Source organism: Lepus europaeus, chromosome 1, assembly GCF_033115175.1.
Source record: "Lepus europaeus isolate LE1 chromosome 1, mLepTim1.pri, whole genome shotgun sequence".
In the NCBI taxonomy this organism is placed as follows: Eukaryota; Metazoa; Chordata; class Mammalia; order Lagomorpha; family Leporidae; genus Lepus; species Lepus europaeus.
Window position 1 is genome coordinate 43,264,882 of NC_084827.1, and position 14,409 is coordinate 43,279,290.

Here is a 14,409-nt window from a genome sequence, read left to right on the forward strand (position 1 = left end):
ATGAGGATTCGATGAGTTAATAAAATACTTACAGAATGGCTGGCACATGACTGCCTCTGCTGCGGCTGCTGCTGCTGACAAAGGTAAAGAATCACAGGAGGGGAGCATGGCCACTCCTAGATCTGCCAACCAAATACCCAAGATGCAGTTTCAGTTTTAAAAAAATTATGCATTTGAAAGGCAGAAAGATGGCTGGTGAGATATTTCCCATCTACTGGTTCATTTCCCAAATGCCCACAGTAGCTGGGGCTGGGCCAGGCCAAAGCCAGGAGCTGGAAACCTAATCCAGGCCTCCCAGGAGGATAGGATCCAAGTACTTGAGTCATAACCTGCTGCCTCCCAGAGTGCCCATAGCAGGAAGCTGGAGTAGAGCCCGCCACTCCCACCTAGGATTCGGGCCTGCCAATGTTCACTGCTGCTCCAAATGCCCAGCCGAGACTGCTTTGTTATTCAGAAAGCAAGCATGGCAGTATCTGCTTTGCTTACTCAACAAGATGATCAAATGTGCACCCTAAACTGTAACATTTTTATTTATGTGACTGTTTTAAGTTTTAGTATTCTTTTTTTTTTTTAAAGATTGATTTATTTATTTGAAAGTCAGAGTTACACAGAGAGAAGAGAGGCAGAGAGAAAGAGAGGTCCTCCATTTGCTGGTTCACTCCTCAATTGGTCGCACATCCGGAGCTGTGCTGATCTGAAGCCAGGAGCCAGGAGCTTCTTCTGGGTCTCCTATGCAGGTGCAGGGGCCCAAGGACTTGGGCCATATTCCACTGTTTTTCCAGTCTATAGCAGAGAGCTGGATTGGAAGTGGAGCAGCCGGGACCTTAAGCATTGCCTATATGGGATGCTGGCACTGCAGGCGGCAGCTTTACTCGTTATGCCACAGCACCGGCCCCCATTCACTCATTTTTTTTATCTACTACAGTTTCTTTTAAGCTAATTATGGATTCATAGGTTCACTCCCCAAATGGCTGTAACACCTGAAGCTGGGCCAATTCGAAGCCAGAAGCCAGGAGCTTCTTCTGGGTCTCCCACATGGGTGCAGGGGCCCAACGACTTAGGCCATTTTCTGCTTTCCCAGGCCATTAGCAGAGAGTTGGATCGGAAGTGGAACAGCTGGGACTTGAACCAGTGCTCATATGGGATGCCAGCACAGCAGGTGGCGGCTTTACCCACCATGTGGTAGCACTGGACCCATAATTTATTTTTTATAGATTTATTTTATTTGAAAGGCAGAGTTAGAGAGAGAGAGAGATCCATCAGCTGGTTCACTCCCCAAATGGCCTCAAAGGCCAGGGCTGGGCCAGACTGAAGCCAGCAGTTTGGAACTCCATTGGGTCTCACATGGTTGGCAGGGACCCAAGTACTTGGGCCATCATCTGCTGCTTTCCCAAGCTTATTGGCAGGAAGCTGGATCAAACCACTACTCTAATATGGGATGCTGGCTCAACCCAATGTTTTTATTTATTTATTTACATTCATACACCTTTTATTACAGTATATGTCCATAACCATTCCACTTTTTGTTATTATTGTTAAGCTCTTACTGTGCCTAGTGTATAAATGAAACTTGATCATAGATACATACATACAAGAAAAAAAAAAAAAAAACAATGCTGTTTCTTTAAACATCCCAATTTACTACCTAACTTTGTCCTGAGTAAAACTGTGGTAAGGTTTCCTGTTGATTCAGTTTTTTTTTTTATTAAACTTTTATTTAATGAATATAAATTTCCAAAGTACAGCTTATGGGTTACAATGGCTTCCCCCTCCCAAAACTTCCCTCCCACCCACAACCCTCCCCTTTCCCGCTCCCTCTCCCCTTCCAATCACATCATGATTCATTTTCAATTCTCTTTATATACAGAAGATCAGTTTAGTATATATTAGGTAACGATTTCAACAGTTTGCCCCCATATAGCAACACAAAGTGAAAAAAAATACTGTTGGAGTACTAGTTATAGCATTAAATAACAGAGTACAGCACATTAAAGACAGAGATCCTACATACTAATTTTTTTTTTAAAAAATAATTAATTTTCTATGCCATTTCCAATTTAACACCAGGTTTTTTTTTTTTCATTTCCAATTATCTTTATATACAGAAGATCAATTCAGTATATAATTAGTAAAGATCTCATCAGTTTGTACCCACGCAGAAACACAAAGTGTAAAAATACTGTTTCAGTACTAGTTATAGCATCACTGCACATTAGACAACACATTAAGGACAGATCTCACATGGGATGTAAGTACACAGTGACTTCTGTTGCTGACTTAACAATTTGACACTCCTGTTCATGGCGTCAGTAATCTCCCTAGGCTCTAGTCATGAGTTGCCAGGGCTATGGAAGCCTTTAGAGTTCGCTGACTTTGATCTTATTCCTACAGGGTCACAGTCAAAGTGGAAGTTCTCTCCTCCCTTCAGAGAAAGGTACCTCCTTCTTTGATGGCCCCGTTCTTTCCACTGGGATCTCACTAACAGAGATCTTTCATTTAGGTCTTCTTTTTTTTCCTTTTCCATGGTATCTTGGCTTTCCATGCCTACAATACTCTCATGGGCTCTTCAGCCAGATCTGAATGCCTTAAGGGCTGATTCTGAGGCCAGAGTGTTGTTTAGGACGTCTGCCATTCTATGAGTCTGCTGTGTATCCCACTTCCCATGTTGGATCTTTCTCTCCCTTTTTGATTCTATCAGTTAGTATCAGTAGACACTTGTCTTGTTTGTGTGATCCCTTTGACTCTTAGACCTATCAGAGCCATCGAATGTGAACTGAGATTGATCACTTGGACTAGTGAGATGGCATTGGTACATGCCACCTTGATGGGATTGTATTGGAATCCCCTGGCACATTTCTAACTCCATCATTTGGGGCAAGTCTGATTGAGCATGTCCCAAATTGTACATCTCCTCCCTCTCTTTTTCCACTCTTAAATTTAACAGGGATCACTTTTCAGTTAAAATTTAAACACCTAAGAATAATTGTGTGTTATTTACAGAGTTCAACCACTAGTACTAGAACAACAACAACAACAAATACTAAAAAGGATAAAGTATTACATTGTACATCTAGAGTCAGGACAAGAGCTGATCAGGTCATTGTTTCTTATAGTGTCCATTTCACTTCAACAGGTTTCCCCTTTGGTGCTCAGTTGTCGCCGATCAGGGAAAACAAATGATATTTGTCTCTTTGGGACTGGCTTAATTCACTCAGCATGATGTTTTCCAGATTGCTCCATCTTGTTGCAAATGACCGGGTTTCATTGTTTCTTACTGCTGTATAGTATTCTATGGAGTACATGTCCCATAATTTCTTTATCCAGTCTACTGTTGATGGGCATTTGGGTTGGTTCCAGGTCTTAGCTATTGTGAATTGAGCTGCAATAAACATTAATGTGCAGATGGCTTTTTTATTAGCCAAATTAATTTCCTTTGGGTAAATTCCAAGGAGTGGGATGGCTGGGTTGTATGGTAGGGTTATGTTCAGGTTTCTGAGGAATCTCCAGACTGACTTCCATAGTGGCTTAACCAGTTTGCATTCCCACCAACAGTGGGTTAGTGTCCCTTTTTCCCCACATCCTCTCCAGCATCTGTTGTTGGTAGATTTCTGAATGTGAGCCATTCTCACCGGGGTGAGGTGAAACCTCATTGTGGTTTGATTTGCATTTCTCTGATTGCTAGTGATCTTGAACATTTTTTCATGTGTCTGTTGGCCATTTGGATTTCCTCTTTTGAAAAATGTCTATTGAGGTCCTTGGCCCATCTCTTAAGTGGGTTGTTTGTTTTGTTGTTGCGGATTTTCTTGATTTCTTTGTAGATTCTGGTTATCAACCCTTTATCTGTAGTATAGTTTGCAAATATTTTTTCCCATTCTGTCGGTTGCCTCTTCACTTTCCTGACTCTTTCTTTTGAAGTACAGAAACTTCTCTATTTCATGCAATCCCAAATGTTAATTTTGTTTTTGACTGCCTGTGCTCCTGGGGTCTTTTCCAAGAAGTCTTTGCCTGTGCCTATATCTTGCAGGGTTTCTCCAATGTTCTCTAATAATTTGATGGTTTTGGTTCGTAAATTTAAGTCTTTAATCCATGTTGAGTGATTTTTGTATAAGGTGAAAGGTATGGGTCTTGCTTCAAGCTTCTGCACGTGGAAATCCAATTTTCCCAGCACCATTTATTGAATAGGCTGTCCTTATTCCAGGGATTAGTTTTGGATCTTTGATCAAATATAAGTTGGCTGTAGATGTTTGGATTGATTTCTGGTGTTTCTATTCTGTTCCATTGGTCTATCCATCTGTTTCTGTACCAGTACCATGCTGTTTTGATTACAACTGCCCTGTAGTATGTCCTGAAATCTGGTATTGTGATGCCTCCGGCTTTGTTTTTGTTTTACAAGATTGCTTTGGCTATTCAAGGTCTTCTGTGTCTCCATATGAATTTCAGCATCATTTTTTTCCAGATCTGAGAAGAAGGCCTTTGGTATTTTGATTGGTATTGCATTGAATGTATAAATTGCTTTTGGGAGAATAGACATTTTGATGATATTGATTCTTCCAATCCATGAGCATAGAAAATTTCTCCATTTTTTGGTATCCTCTTCTATTTCTTTCTTTAAGGTTTTGTAGTTTTCATCGTAGAGATCTTTAACATCTTTGGTTAAGTTTATTCCAAGGTATTTGATTGTTCTTGTAGCTATTGTGAATGGGATTGATCTAGAAGCTCTTTCTTAGCCATTGCATTGCCTGTGTATACAAAGGCTGTTGATTTTTGTGCATTGATGTTATATCCTGCTACTTTGCCAAACTCTTCGATGAGTTCCAGTAGTCTCTTAGTAGAGTTCTTTGGGTCCCCTAAATAAAGAATCATATTGTCTGCAAAGAGGGATAGTTTGACATCTTCCTTCCCAATTTGTATCGCTTTAATTTCTTTTTCTTGCCTAATAGCTCTGGCTAAAACTTCCAGAACTGTATTGAATAGCAGTGGTGAGAGTGGGCATCCCTGTCTGGTACCAGATCTCAGTGGAAATGTTTCCAACTTTTCCCCATTCAATAGGATGTTGGCCGTGGGTTTTTCATATATTGCTTTGATTGTATTGAGGAATGTTCCTTCCATACCCAGTTTGCTTAGAGTTTTCATCATGAAAGGGTGTTGTATTTTATCAAATGCTTTCTCTGCGTCTATTGAGAGAATCATATGGTTTTTCTTCTGCAGTCTGTTAATGTAGTGTATTACGTTGATTGTTTTGCGAACGTTGAACCATCCCTGCATACCAGGGATAAATCCCACTTGGTCTGGGTGGATGATCTTTCTGATGTGTTGTTGTATTCTATTGGCCAGAATTTTATTGAGGATTTTTTCATGTATGTTCATCAGGGATATTGGTCTATAATTCTCTTTCAATGCTGCATCTTTTTCCGGCTTAGGAATTAAGGTGATGCTGGCTTCATAGAAAGAATTTGGGAGGATTCCCTCTTTTTCGATTGTTCTGAATAGTTTGAGAAGAATTGGAGTTAGTTCTTCTCTAAATGTCTGGTAAAACTCAGCAGTGAATCCATCTGGCCCTGGGCTTGTAGTAATTTCTGATGATTCTTTTTATTTCTGTGGTGTCTGTTGTTATGTTTCCATTTTCATCTCTGATCCTGTTGATTTGGGTCTTTTCTCTTCTTTTTTTAGTTAGTTGGGCCAATGGGGTGTCAATTTTGTTTATTTTTTTCAAAAAACCAGCTCTTCGCTTGGCTATTTTTTGTAATTTTTTTTTGGATTCCATCCTGTTGATTTCTTCTTTGATTTTAATTATTTCTCTTCTCCTACTGGGTTTGGGTTTGGTTTGCTGCAGATTTTCTAGATCCTTGAGATGACTTGAAAGCTCATCTATTTGGTGCCTTTCCAATTTCTTGATGTAGGCACCTATTGATATAAACTTTCCTCTTAACACTGCTTTTATTGTATCCCATAGGTTTTGGTATGTTGTGCTTTTATCCTCATTTACTTCCAGAAAATTTTTGATTTCTCTTTTGATTTCTTCTATGACCCATTGTTCATTCAGGAGCATGTTGTTCAATCTCCATGTGTTTGCACGTGCTCTAGGGATTCCCGAGTTGCTAATTTCCAATTTCATTCCTTTGTGGTCTGAGAAGCTGCATGGTATGATTCTAATTCTTTTGAATTTGCTGAGACTTGCTTTATGGCCTAGTATGTGGTCAATCCTAGAGAGGGTTCCATGTACTGCTGAGAAGAATGTAAAGTCCTTAGATGTAGGATGAAATGTTCTGTAGATATCTGTTAGATCCATTTGGGCTATAGAGTCATTTAAATCTACTGTCTCCTTGTTGATCTTCTGTCCTGTTGATCTGTCTATCTCTGAGAGTGGAGTATTGAAATCCCCCAGTACTATTGTATTGGGGTCTAAGTCTCCCTTTAAGTCCCTTAACAAGTCTTTTAAATAAGCTGGTTCCCTGTAATTAGGTGCATATACATTGATAATCGTTTTATCTTCCTGTTGAATGGATCCCTTAATCATTAAATAGTGCCCCTCTTTGTTGCTCCTAAAAGTTTTTGTGGTAAAGTTTATGTTGTCCGATATTAAGATGGCTACACCCGCTCTTTTTTCATTTCTGTTGGCATGGTATATATTTTTCCAGCCTTTCACTTTCAGTCTGTATGCATCATTGTTGGAAAGATGAGTTTCTTGTAAGCAGCAAAAAGATGGGTTTTGTTCCTTAACCCAATCAGCCAATCGGAGTCTTTTAACTGGACAGTTCAGGCCATTAACATTCAATGTGACTATTGAGAAGGAGTAACTTTGCCCTGTCATTTGCCAAAGATTTTTTCTAATATATGGTTTGAGACTCCTGTGATCTTTTGCTGTGAGGTTTCCTTCCTTTACCTTCTTTCATATTGGTTACCGTGTTTCTGTGTTTCTGTATGTAACACATCTTTAAGCATCTTTTGCAGGGCTGGACGTGTGGCGACAAATTCTTTCAATTTCTGTTTGCTGTGAAAGGTCTTTATTTCACCTCATTCACAAATGAGAGCTTTGCAGGATATAATATTCTGGGCTGGCAGTTTTTCTCTCTTAGTACCTGGGCTATATCTCGCCATTCTCTCCTAGCTTGTAGGGTTTCTGAAGAGAAGTCAGCTGTGAGTCTAATTGGAGATCCTCTGAGCATTTCCTCTTGCACATTTTAGGATCTTTTCTTTGTGTTTCACTGTGGTGAGTTTGATTACGACGTGTTGTGGTGAGGATCTCTTTTGATCATGTTTATTAGGGGTTCTATGAGCTTCCTGTACTAGGATGTCTCTGTCCTTCTCCAAACCTGGGAAATTTTCTGCTAGTATCTCACTAAAAAGGCCTTCTAATCCTTTCTCCCTCTCCATGCCTTCAGGAACTCCTAGAACCCGAATGTTGGGTTTTTTAATCGTATCCTGTAGATTCCTGACAGTATTTTTTAGATTTCTGATTTCTTCTTCTTTTCTTTGATTTGACTGTTTCCTTTCCTGTTCTCTGTCTTCTAATTCTGATATTCTCTCTTCTGCTTCACCTATTCTGTTTTTAAGGCTCTCTAATGTGTTTGTCATTTGATCTACTGAGTTCTTCATTTCATTGTGGTTTTTTGTCACTATCACAGTTTCATGTTCTACTAGTTGTTTCATTTCATTTTGATTCCTCCTTAATATTTCATTTTCATGAGAGAGATTTTCTATCTTGTCCATTAAGGATTTCTGTAGTTCAAGAATTTGTTTTTGAGAACTTCTTAATGTTCTTATCACTTTTTTGAAATCTGCTTCTTGCATTTCCTCTATCTCTTCATCTTCATAATCTTGGATTGGGGTGTCTTGTTCATTTGGGGGCATCATAGTGTCTTCCTTGCTCTTGTTACCTCGGTTTCTACATTTGTTGTTTGGCATGTTGGAGATAATTTATTTTTTATTTATTTATTTTATTTTGGCTGTGGTGTTTTTTTTTCGTTATACTATGCCTCTAAGTGGGCTGTCTGCTTTGATGGATCCTTAGAGGCTGTGATGGGTGTGGCCAGAAAGCTCTGCTTGATTCTTCATGTTTAAGGCTGTGCAAAAAGCGACTCACCCAGATTGTTCTGTCCCTTGCTCCTTGCTGGATCGCTGGATTGCTCTCTCTCTCTCTCTCTTTTTTTTTTTTTTTTTTTTTTTTTGACTCAGTTGGGAAGTAATTTTGCACAGGTGATTGGAATTGAGGGTAGTTGAAATCTGGCCTCTGTGAGTATTCGTTTGATCTACCCCTGGGACCACACAAAGAGTTTATGCAGCCCTTAATGTGTTCTCAAGTTTCACCAAAGTTCCATAGTTACTGAGTTTGTGTACTAGTTGGTGGCGCTTTACATATTTAAAATGGCACCTGCTCTTTTTTGCTCCGTGAGTGAAGAGAGAGGTTTCTGCCTTTCCCCCTCAATGTCTCGGGTTTCTGATGTCTTTGTCTTACCTTCCGTTCGTTCCTGCGCTGGCGAGATTCTGCGGCTCGTCTCCCACGGTTGGGTTTCCACGCGGTGGGCTCCTTGTAGGTCCTCTGTGTCACATCCACTAGATCCGGAAGCATTTCCTCTGCAGTTTTTTTCTTGAGTCTTTTCCTGAGGCTACAGTAATTCCACTTTTATGAAACTTTATTTTCCCCAACCACGGCGCACGTCCTCACTATCTGCCATCTTGGCTCCGCCCCCCCCTGTTGATTCAGTTTTACATCAACCATTTGATATCAACATTCACTTTATGTTTATAAAACAGTTGCTTAAAATACTCTAAAGATGATTTAGACCCTTAACTAGATAACATTTTGCACTTTGAGCAATATTTGAGACACACACTATTAAGTTTAGTGATAAATAAAAAAAATTCCCTTCTTTTTGTTCAGTGGAAAGCTACTACCTTATTTATTTATTTGAGACACAGAGGGAGCACTCACATCCTCTAAGTTCACTCCCCAAGTGCCCACAATTGCCAAGGGTTGACTAGGCCAATGATCTAAGCCAGAAGTCTGGAACTCAGTCCAGGTCTCCCACACCAGTGGCGGGGATCCAATTATATCACTGCTTCCCAGGATCTGTACTGCAGGAAGCTGGAGTCAGGAGCCAGAGCTGGGCATCAAACCCAGTGTCTTAACCACTAGGCCAAACACCTGCCTGTTACTACTTGTTTAGTGGAAAAGTTCTAGAAATAATACAGTGTTAACATGCTGAAGGAGGAAAATCATGGTAGCTCAACATAATCTAATAAATTATGTGCTCAAATTCAGAACCATTAGTTTTTTAATAATAGAAATTTAATAAAAGAAATGTGCAGTGGAAGGGAACTTCCTTTATCCGTAAAAGATTTCTGAATAGTATTTGTAGTGAACATGCTGGGACACCTACATTCCATATTGGAGTGCCTGGATTCAAGTCTTGGCTGCATTCACAATTCTAGCTCCCTACTAATGCAAGCCTTGGGAAGTAGCAGGTGATGGCTGGATTGCATGGGTCCCTGCCACCCACATGGGAGACCTAGATTGAGTTCCTGACTCCTGGCTTCAGCCGTAGCAACTGGGGACATCTGGGGAGTCAGCAGATGGGAGCTCTGTTTGTCTATTTCTCTGTCTGCCCCCTGCCTCATTTCTCTGCCTCTCAAATATATATGTATATATATATATATATAATTATATATAAGTATATAATTACATATTTATTTATATATTATATATAATATATATTTATTATATATGATTACATATTTATTATATATAATATATATTTATTATATATAATTACACAATTATATATATATGTATATATAATGATGAAATGTAAGCATTCCCTCTGACAACAGGAATAAGACAGGAGTGCTTTCTATCCCATAGTTTGTATTAACTGCAATCCATCATTGAATTGGAGGCCTGAGCCAGATGGTAAGGTAGGAAAAAGGAAGAAAGGGGAAAAAAAACACTCAGGAAAAACAGCACTGAAACAAAGGTTGGAAGGGAGAGAATGAGCTACCCTTGAAGACAATGTAAGTACGTGCTTAGAATTTTTTTAAAAAACATATAAATGGTGCAGGCATTTAGACCCGCAGTTAAGATTCCATTTAAGATGTCCATGACCTGTACTAGAATATCTGGATTCTATACCTGGTTCTGGCCTCTAACTCCAGCTTCCTCTCAGTGCAAACCCTGGGAGGTAGGGGTGATGGCTCAAGTGATTGGTTCCCTGGATTGAGTTCTTCCCTCCCGGCTTCAGCCCAGCCCAGTCCTGGCCATTGCAGGCCATGGGGGAGTGAACCCACAAATGGAAATACACACACACTCTACTCTCTCACACTCTTTATCTCAATGCCTTTCCAGAGAAAAACAGAAAGAAAATGTAAAAATGAGTTTGTGCATTTAAGTTTAGACATAAAAGTCAATTAAGGTCAAATGAAATAATTTTAAATCCTTTGTTGATAGCACTTAAAATACCTAGTAGGAATAAATCTAAGGCAAGATGATGAAGAATTTTATATAGAAATTACAGAACATGATTAAGAGATCTTAAAGAAGACCTAAGTAAATAGGTGTGGTGGTACTGTTCCACATTCTACATAATCTTGTCACCCTGGGGAATCCACAGGATGTTGGTATGGTAGGTTGTCGTACTGTTTGGCTTTTAAGCAGTTTTTGTTTTATTATGAACTGAGTAGAGTCTTTCTCTTCCTAGACTGTGACCGTAGATAAACTGCAGGGAAGTTCTGTGAATATTTCTGCTGAAGATGGGTTACTGAAAGCCAAGTATCTCTACACAGAATCCTCGTTTCTGTCTTCTGCTGCTGGCGATATTACCTTAGGAAGCATTCATGGTAAGCTGACAAAGGCCTCATACCTCTGAGACTTTCCATGTCGCATAAACTACCAGCTGGCTCTTTCTCTGTAGCTGGAGAAGGATCAGGAAACTGGCCTTCTAAATAATTAATTGTAGGCTAGCCATCTTTGAAAAAACATAATAAAGTGACTCATAAACTAATTTAATTTTATTTTGGCAAGTGATTGAAGATTATGCTGTTACACATAAGGCTAATAGTTCTGATTTGTAAGGCATTTCCTTCTAACAAGAAATGAACAACAAGGAAATATACGCCATAAAAGCAGTGTTATATAAAGATGGGTTCTTCTGTGTGCCTGAGGCCTCCAGAGGCCGGCCTCAGCCTCTAGGTAGGACTTGGGGCCCGTTTGGAGCCCCGGGCTGGCTCTTGCGTGCCCTGGGGCGGGCGAGAGGCAGACCAAGCCCAGCGCGGCCAGGCCTGCTGGCCTGACCACGGGCCTCTCTCAAGCCCCGGCCTGCATTCTGCCCTGCATTTGGCCGGCACCTGAGCTCAGCCCTGTCCCCAACTCGCCGTCTTGGGCTGAGAATAAAAATAAATAAATAAATAAATAAATAAAGATCGGTTCTGAATGGTTGTCTTTATGTTGTGGTAGGAAAGCTAAGAATTAAATTAATGAAACATTTGGGTGGAATCTAATTATGGCAACTCAGTGATCCTAATCAGAGTGAAAATACTTAGGTGCATTTGCCATGGCACAGGTCCTCTTAGCACCCTGTCATTTTCAAGTTTCTTTGACTAAGTATCCTCAGTGAGTGCCAAAACATGCCTTTTTAGCAAAGTTACTCAGTTAACGTTTGTGTTCTTGAGAGGAATGAGGACAGCATGCTGGCGGGGAGACACAGCAAGGGGCGCGCTGGTGTTCAGCGTCACATCACCCAGCCTGCTTCTTCACTTTCCGCGAGGTGGTGATGCAAGTCCAGGAATGTCTTCTGAAACATGTACACACAGAATTAAGAATCGCTTATCCTGGCAGGAAGTACAGGACACACACATCTGCTACGTGCCTTTTGGGCCATTTTCTGGGAAGTGTGATGTGAACTTTTCCTGTGCCTAGTCCACTCATTTCACTTCTATAGTGAAGCTGAATATTGGTACCTGTATACTTTGGCAACCCCCCCAGATTTTTAGCAGTGAGCATAAATTATTAGGTGGTCTCAGAAAGTGTGGTTTCTTTTGGTAGCAAATTGGTAAGTGGTCTTCTACTTTTTAAAAAATGTCTTAAAAATTGAGTGCTTATATATTTGAAATAATTCTTGAGCCTCAATATAATCATTAAGCCTCAACTGTTCTTGCAAGATTAAGGTATTATTTGAGCTCAAAATAGCTTGAGTACATAAATGGATCTGTACCCAGATAAAGCACATGGTTTTGTTACTTACTCATTTATATTTTTTATTTAGTTGTACATTAAGTAGTTCTGGTAATTTGTAACTCTTGATATTTTAAAAACAGCTTTCATAAGCATTGCATTCCTAACTATGTTAATCATAAATAAAAGAACAGAGTAGCATTTAATAGAAAAACAATTGCTTGTCAATTGTCAGATGTTGTTCAACATCCATAGGAAAAACAGTTCTTTTTTCTGTGGTGCTTTATATCATGTTTGTTGTATACTCATTGATATTTAATTTCTTGTAAGTTTGACAATAATTGAATTTGGTACAGTTCATTGTTAATTGTGTCTGCGACAGTAAAGCAGGTATACTTTTTTGATGCCACCCTGAAAATATTCTATGTCTTGTGATTAAGTAGCTGAAATAGAAGCAGATTGTTAGAGATAAGAGAGTTCACTTCTTAGCTTTTGTAAAAACTTGTAATATTTGCTGATCTTTCATATGAAGTCAGATACATCCCTGTAGGTGATTTAAACCTGGACTCTTAGGGCCAGCACTCTCGGATAACATGTTAAGCCGCCACCTACAGTGCTGGTAACTCATATGGGTGCTGGTTCAAGACCTGGCTGCACCACTTCCAATCCAGCTCCCTTCTAATGTGCCTGAGAAAGCAGTGGAAAATAGGCCAAGTGCTTGGGTCCCTGCACCCAAGTGGGAGAATGGAATGAAGCTCCTGTCTCCTGGCTTCCACCTGGCTCAACCCTGGCTGTTGCGGCCATCCAGGGTATGAACCAGTGGATGGAAGATCAATCTCTCTCTTTCTGCTCTGCCTCTCTGTAACTCTGAGATGGAAGTCTGAGTATAGCATATGTATGAGAGAAGCCTCTTGGGACCAAGGCCAGCTGAAGGAAGGTAGCCCAACTTTCATGGGACAAGTCAGTCTGTGATATAGTTTCAACAGCTCTAAGGCTGTGCTCTGAAACTAGGATGGCCTCTCAGTCATCTCATGTTGGGGTGAGGAAAGCTGGACTTTTATATCCCTAGTTGTAGATGGATGCTGTCCCAGGAAGCGGGATGATCTCGGGCTCTCTTCAGCTAAGGCAATTGCCAAAGGGCTAACAGCTAAGGACCGTGTGCTAGCAGTGCCCCCAACAGCTAGGAAAATAGCCCTTCAGCTAGGAAACTGGATCTGATGATGAGTCACAGAATCCACTACAGATGTATGTATTCATTCATTCAACATATTGATTGACAGCCTGCTGTGTGCTAGATTTTCAGGCAGCAGTGGGTTCAAAGCTGGGCAGGACATGATACCTATCCTTAAATAACTCAGGTTAGTGGAAAGATTGCTTGACCTTTCTTCCTTATTTTCTGAGCCACTACGTTTCTCATTGAGAGGCTACCTCCCTCAGTATCTGAAGTGCTGCCATTTTAAAGCCCGCCCTAATGCAATGCACCCTTGCCTGTTTCTCACGGCTCCTTCAGTAAAAGTTGCGTGGCAGTAGGAAGGAATAGTAGGGAAAACTTGACTAAGTTGCAACTGCAGGAAAGCCCCCGTGTTGTTCAGCCCTACTTTCTCCATCCAGTCCATGGCTCTTACTCTGCTTTGGGTTTTTCAGTCAACATGAGAGAGAAATAACAAAGGACACACCTCTGCATTCCTTAGTCACGTTCCAGTGTTTGGACAGTGTTTTCAATGTGCCTTGTGACAGGCCTAAGTTTCTTGCCTTACTCTCCCGTGTCACTTCTATTTCCATCCTTTTAGAGACTGGAGTTTTGGGTGGGAGAGGTACAGAAGGGCAAGTAATAGTTCAGCTCCATATCCTGGTCCCTAGAGCCATGCCTTGTGACAGAGAGTCCCTGTGTTCTCACCCCGGGGTTTTGGTTGGTAGTGAAGTCTCCCAAGACCTTCCCAAATACATAGTTCAGTGAATTCTTTGTTAGGTATATATTTTGGTTGTATTTAAACCAACTGGCTTGGGAATCTTAAGGCTTGTTTTTATAGGAAAATATGTTAGTACTTCCAAACATCTGACTTACTGAAAACAAACTTTGAGAATCTATGCATTCTAAGACCTGCCTGTTCAGATTTATTTAGTTTGGCTTCTTTTTTCTTAAGTAAGGCTTAAGACCTGATTTCTTTTTTTTTTTCCAGGTAGAGCTGAAAAATATCCAACATACAGTGTTGTAAAAACTCATTTTTACACAAATGTGACAC

The 14,409-nt window shown here is 40.3% G+C and overlaps 1 protein-coding gene across 1 annotated transcript in view; it reads left to right on the top strand.

Moving 5' to 3' along the window:
* Positions 1-14,409, top strand: part of FAM185A (family with sequence similarity 185 member A) — a 69,859-nt gene that overhangs the window by 13,824 nt on the left and 41,626 nt on the right. Inside the window, exon 5 of the mRNA XM_062195510.1 lies at positions 10,695-10,833. Within this exon, the coding sequence (XP_062051494.1) occupies positions 10,695-10,833 (139 nt within the window). The remainder of the gene's footprint in view (positions 1-10,694; positions 10,834-14,409) is intronic.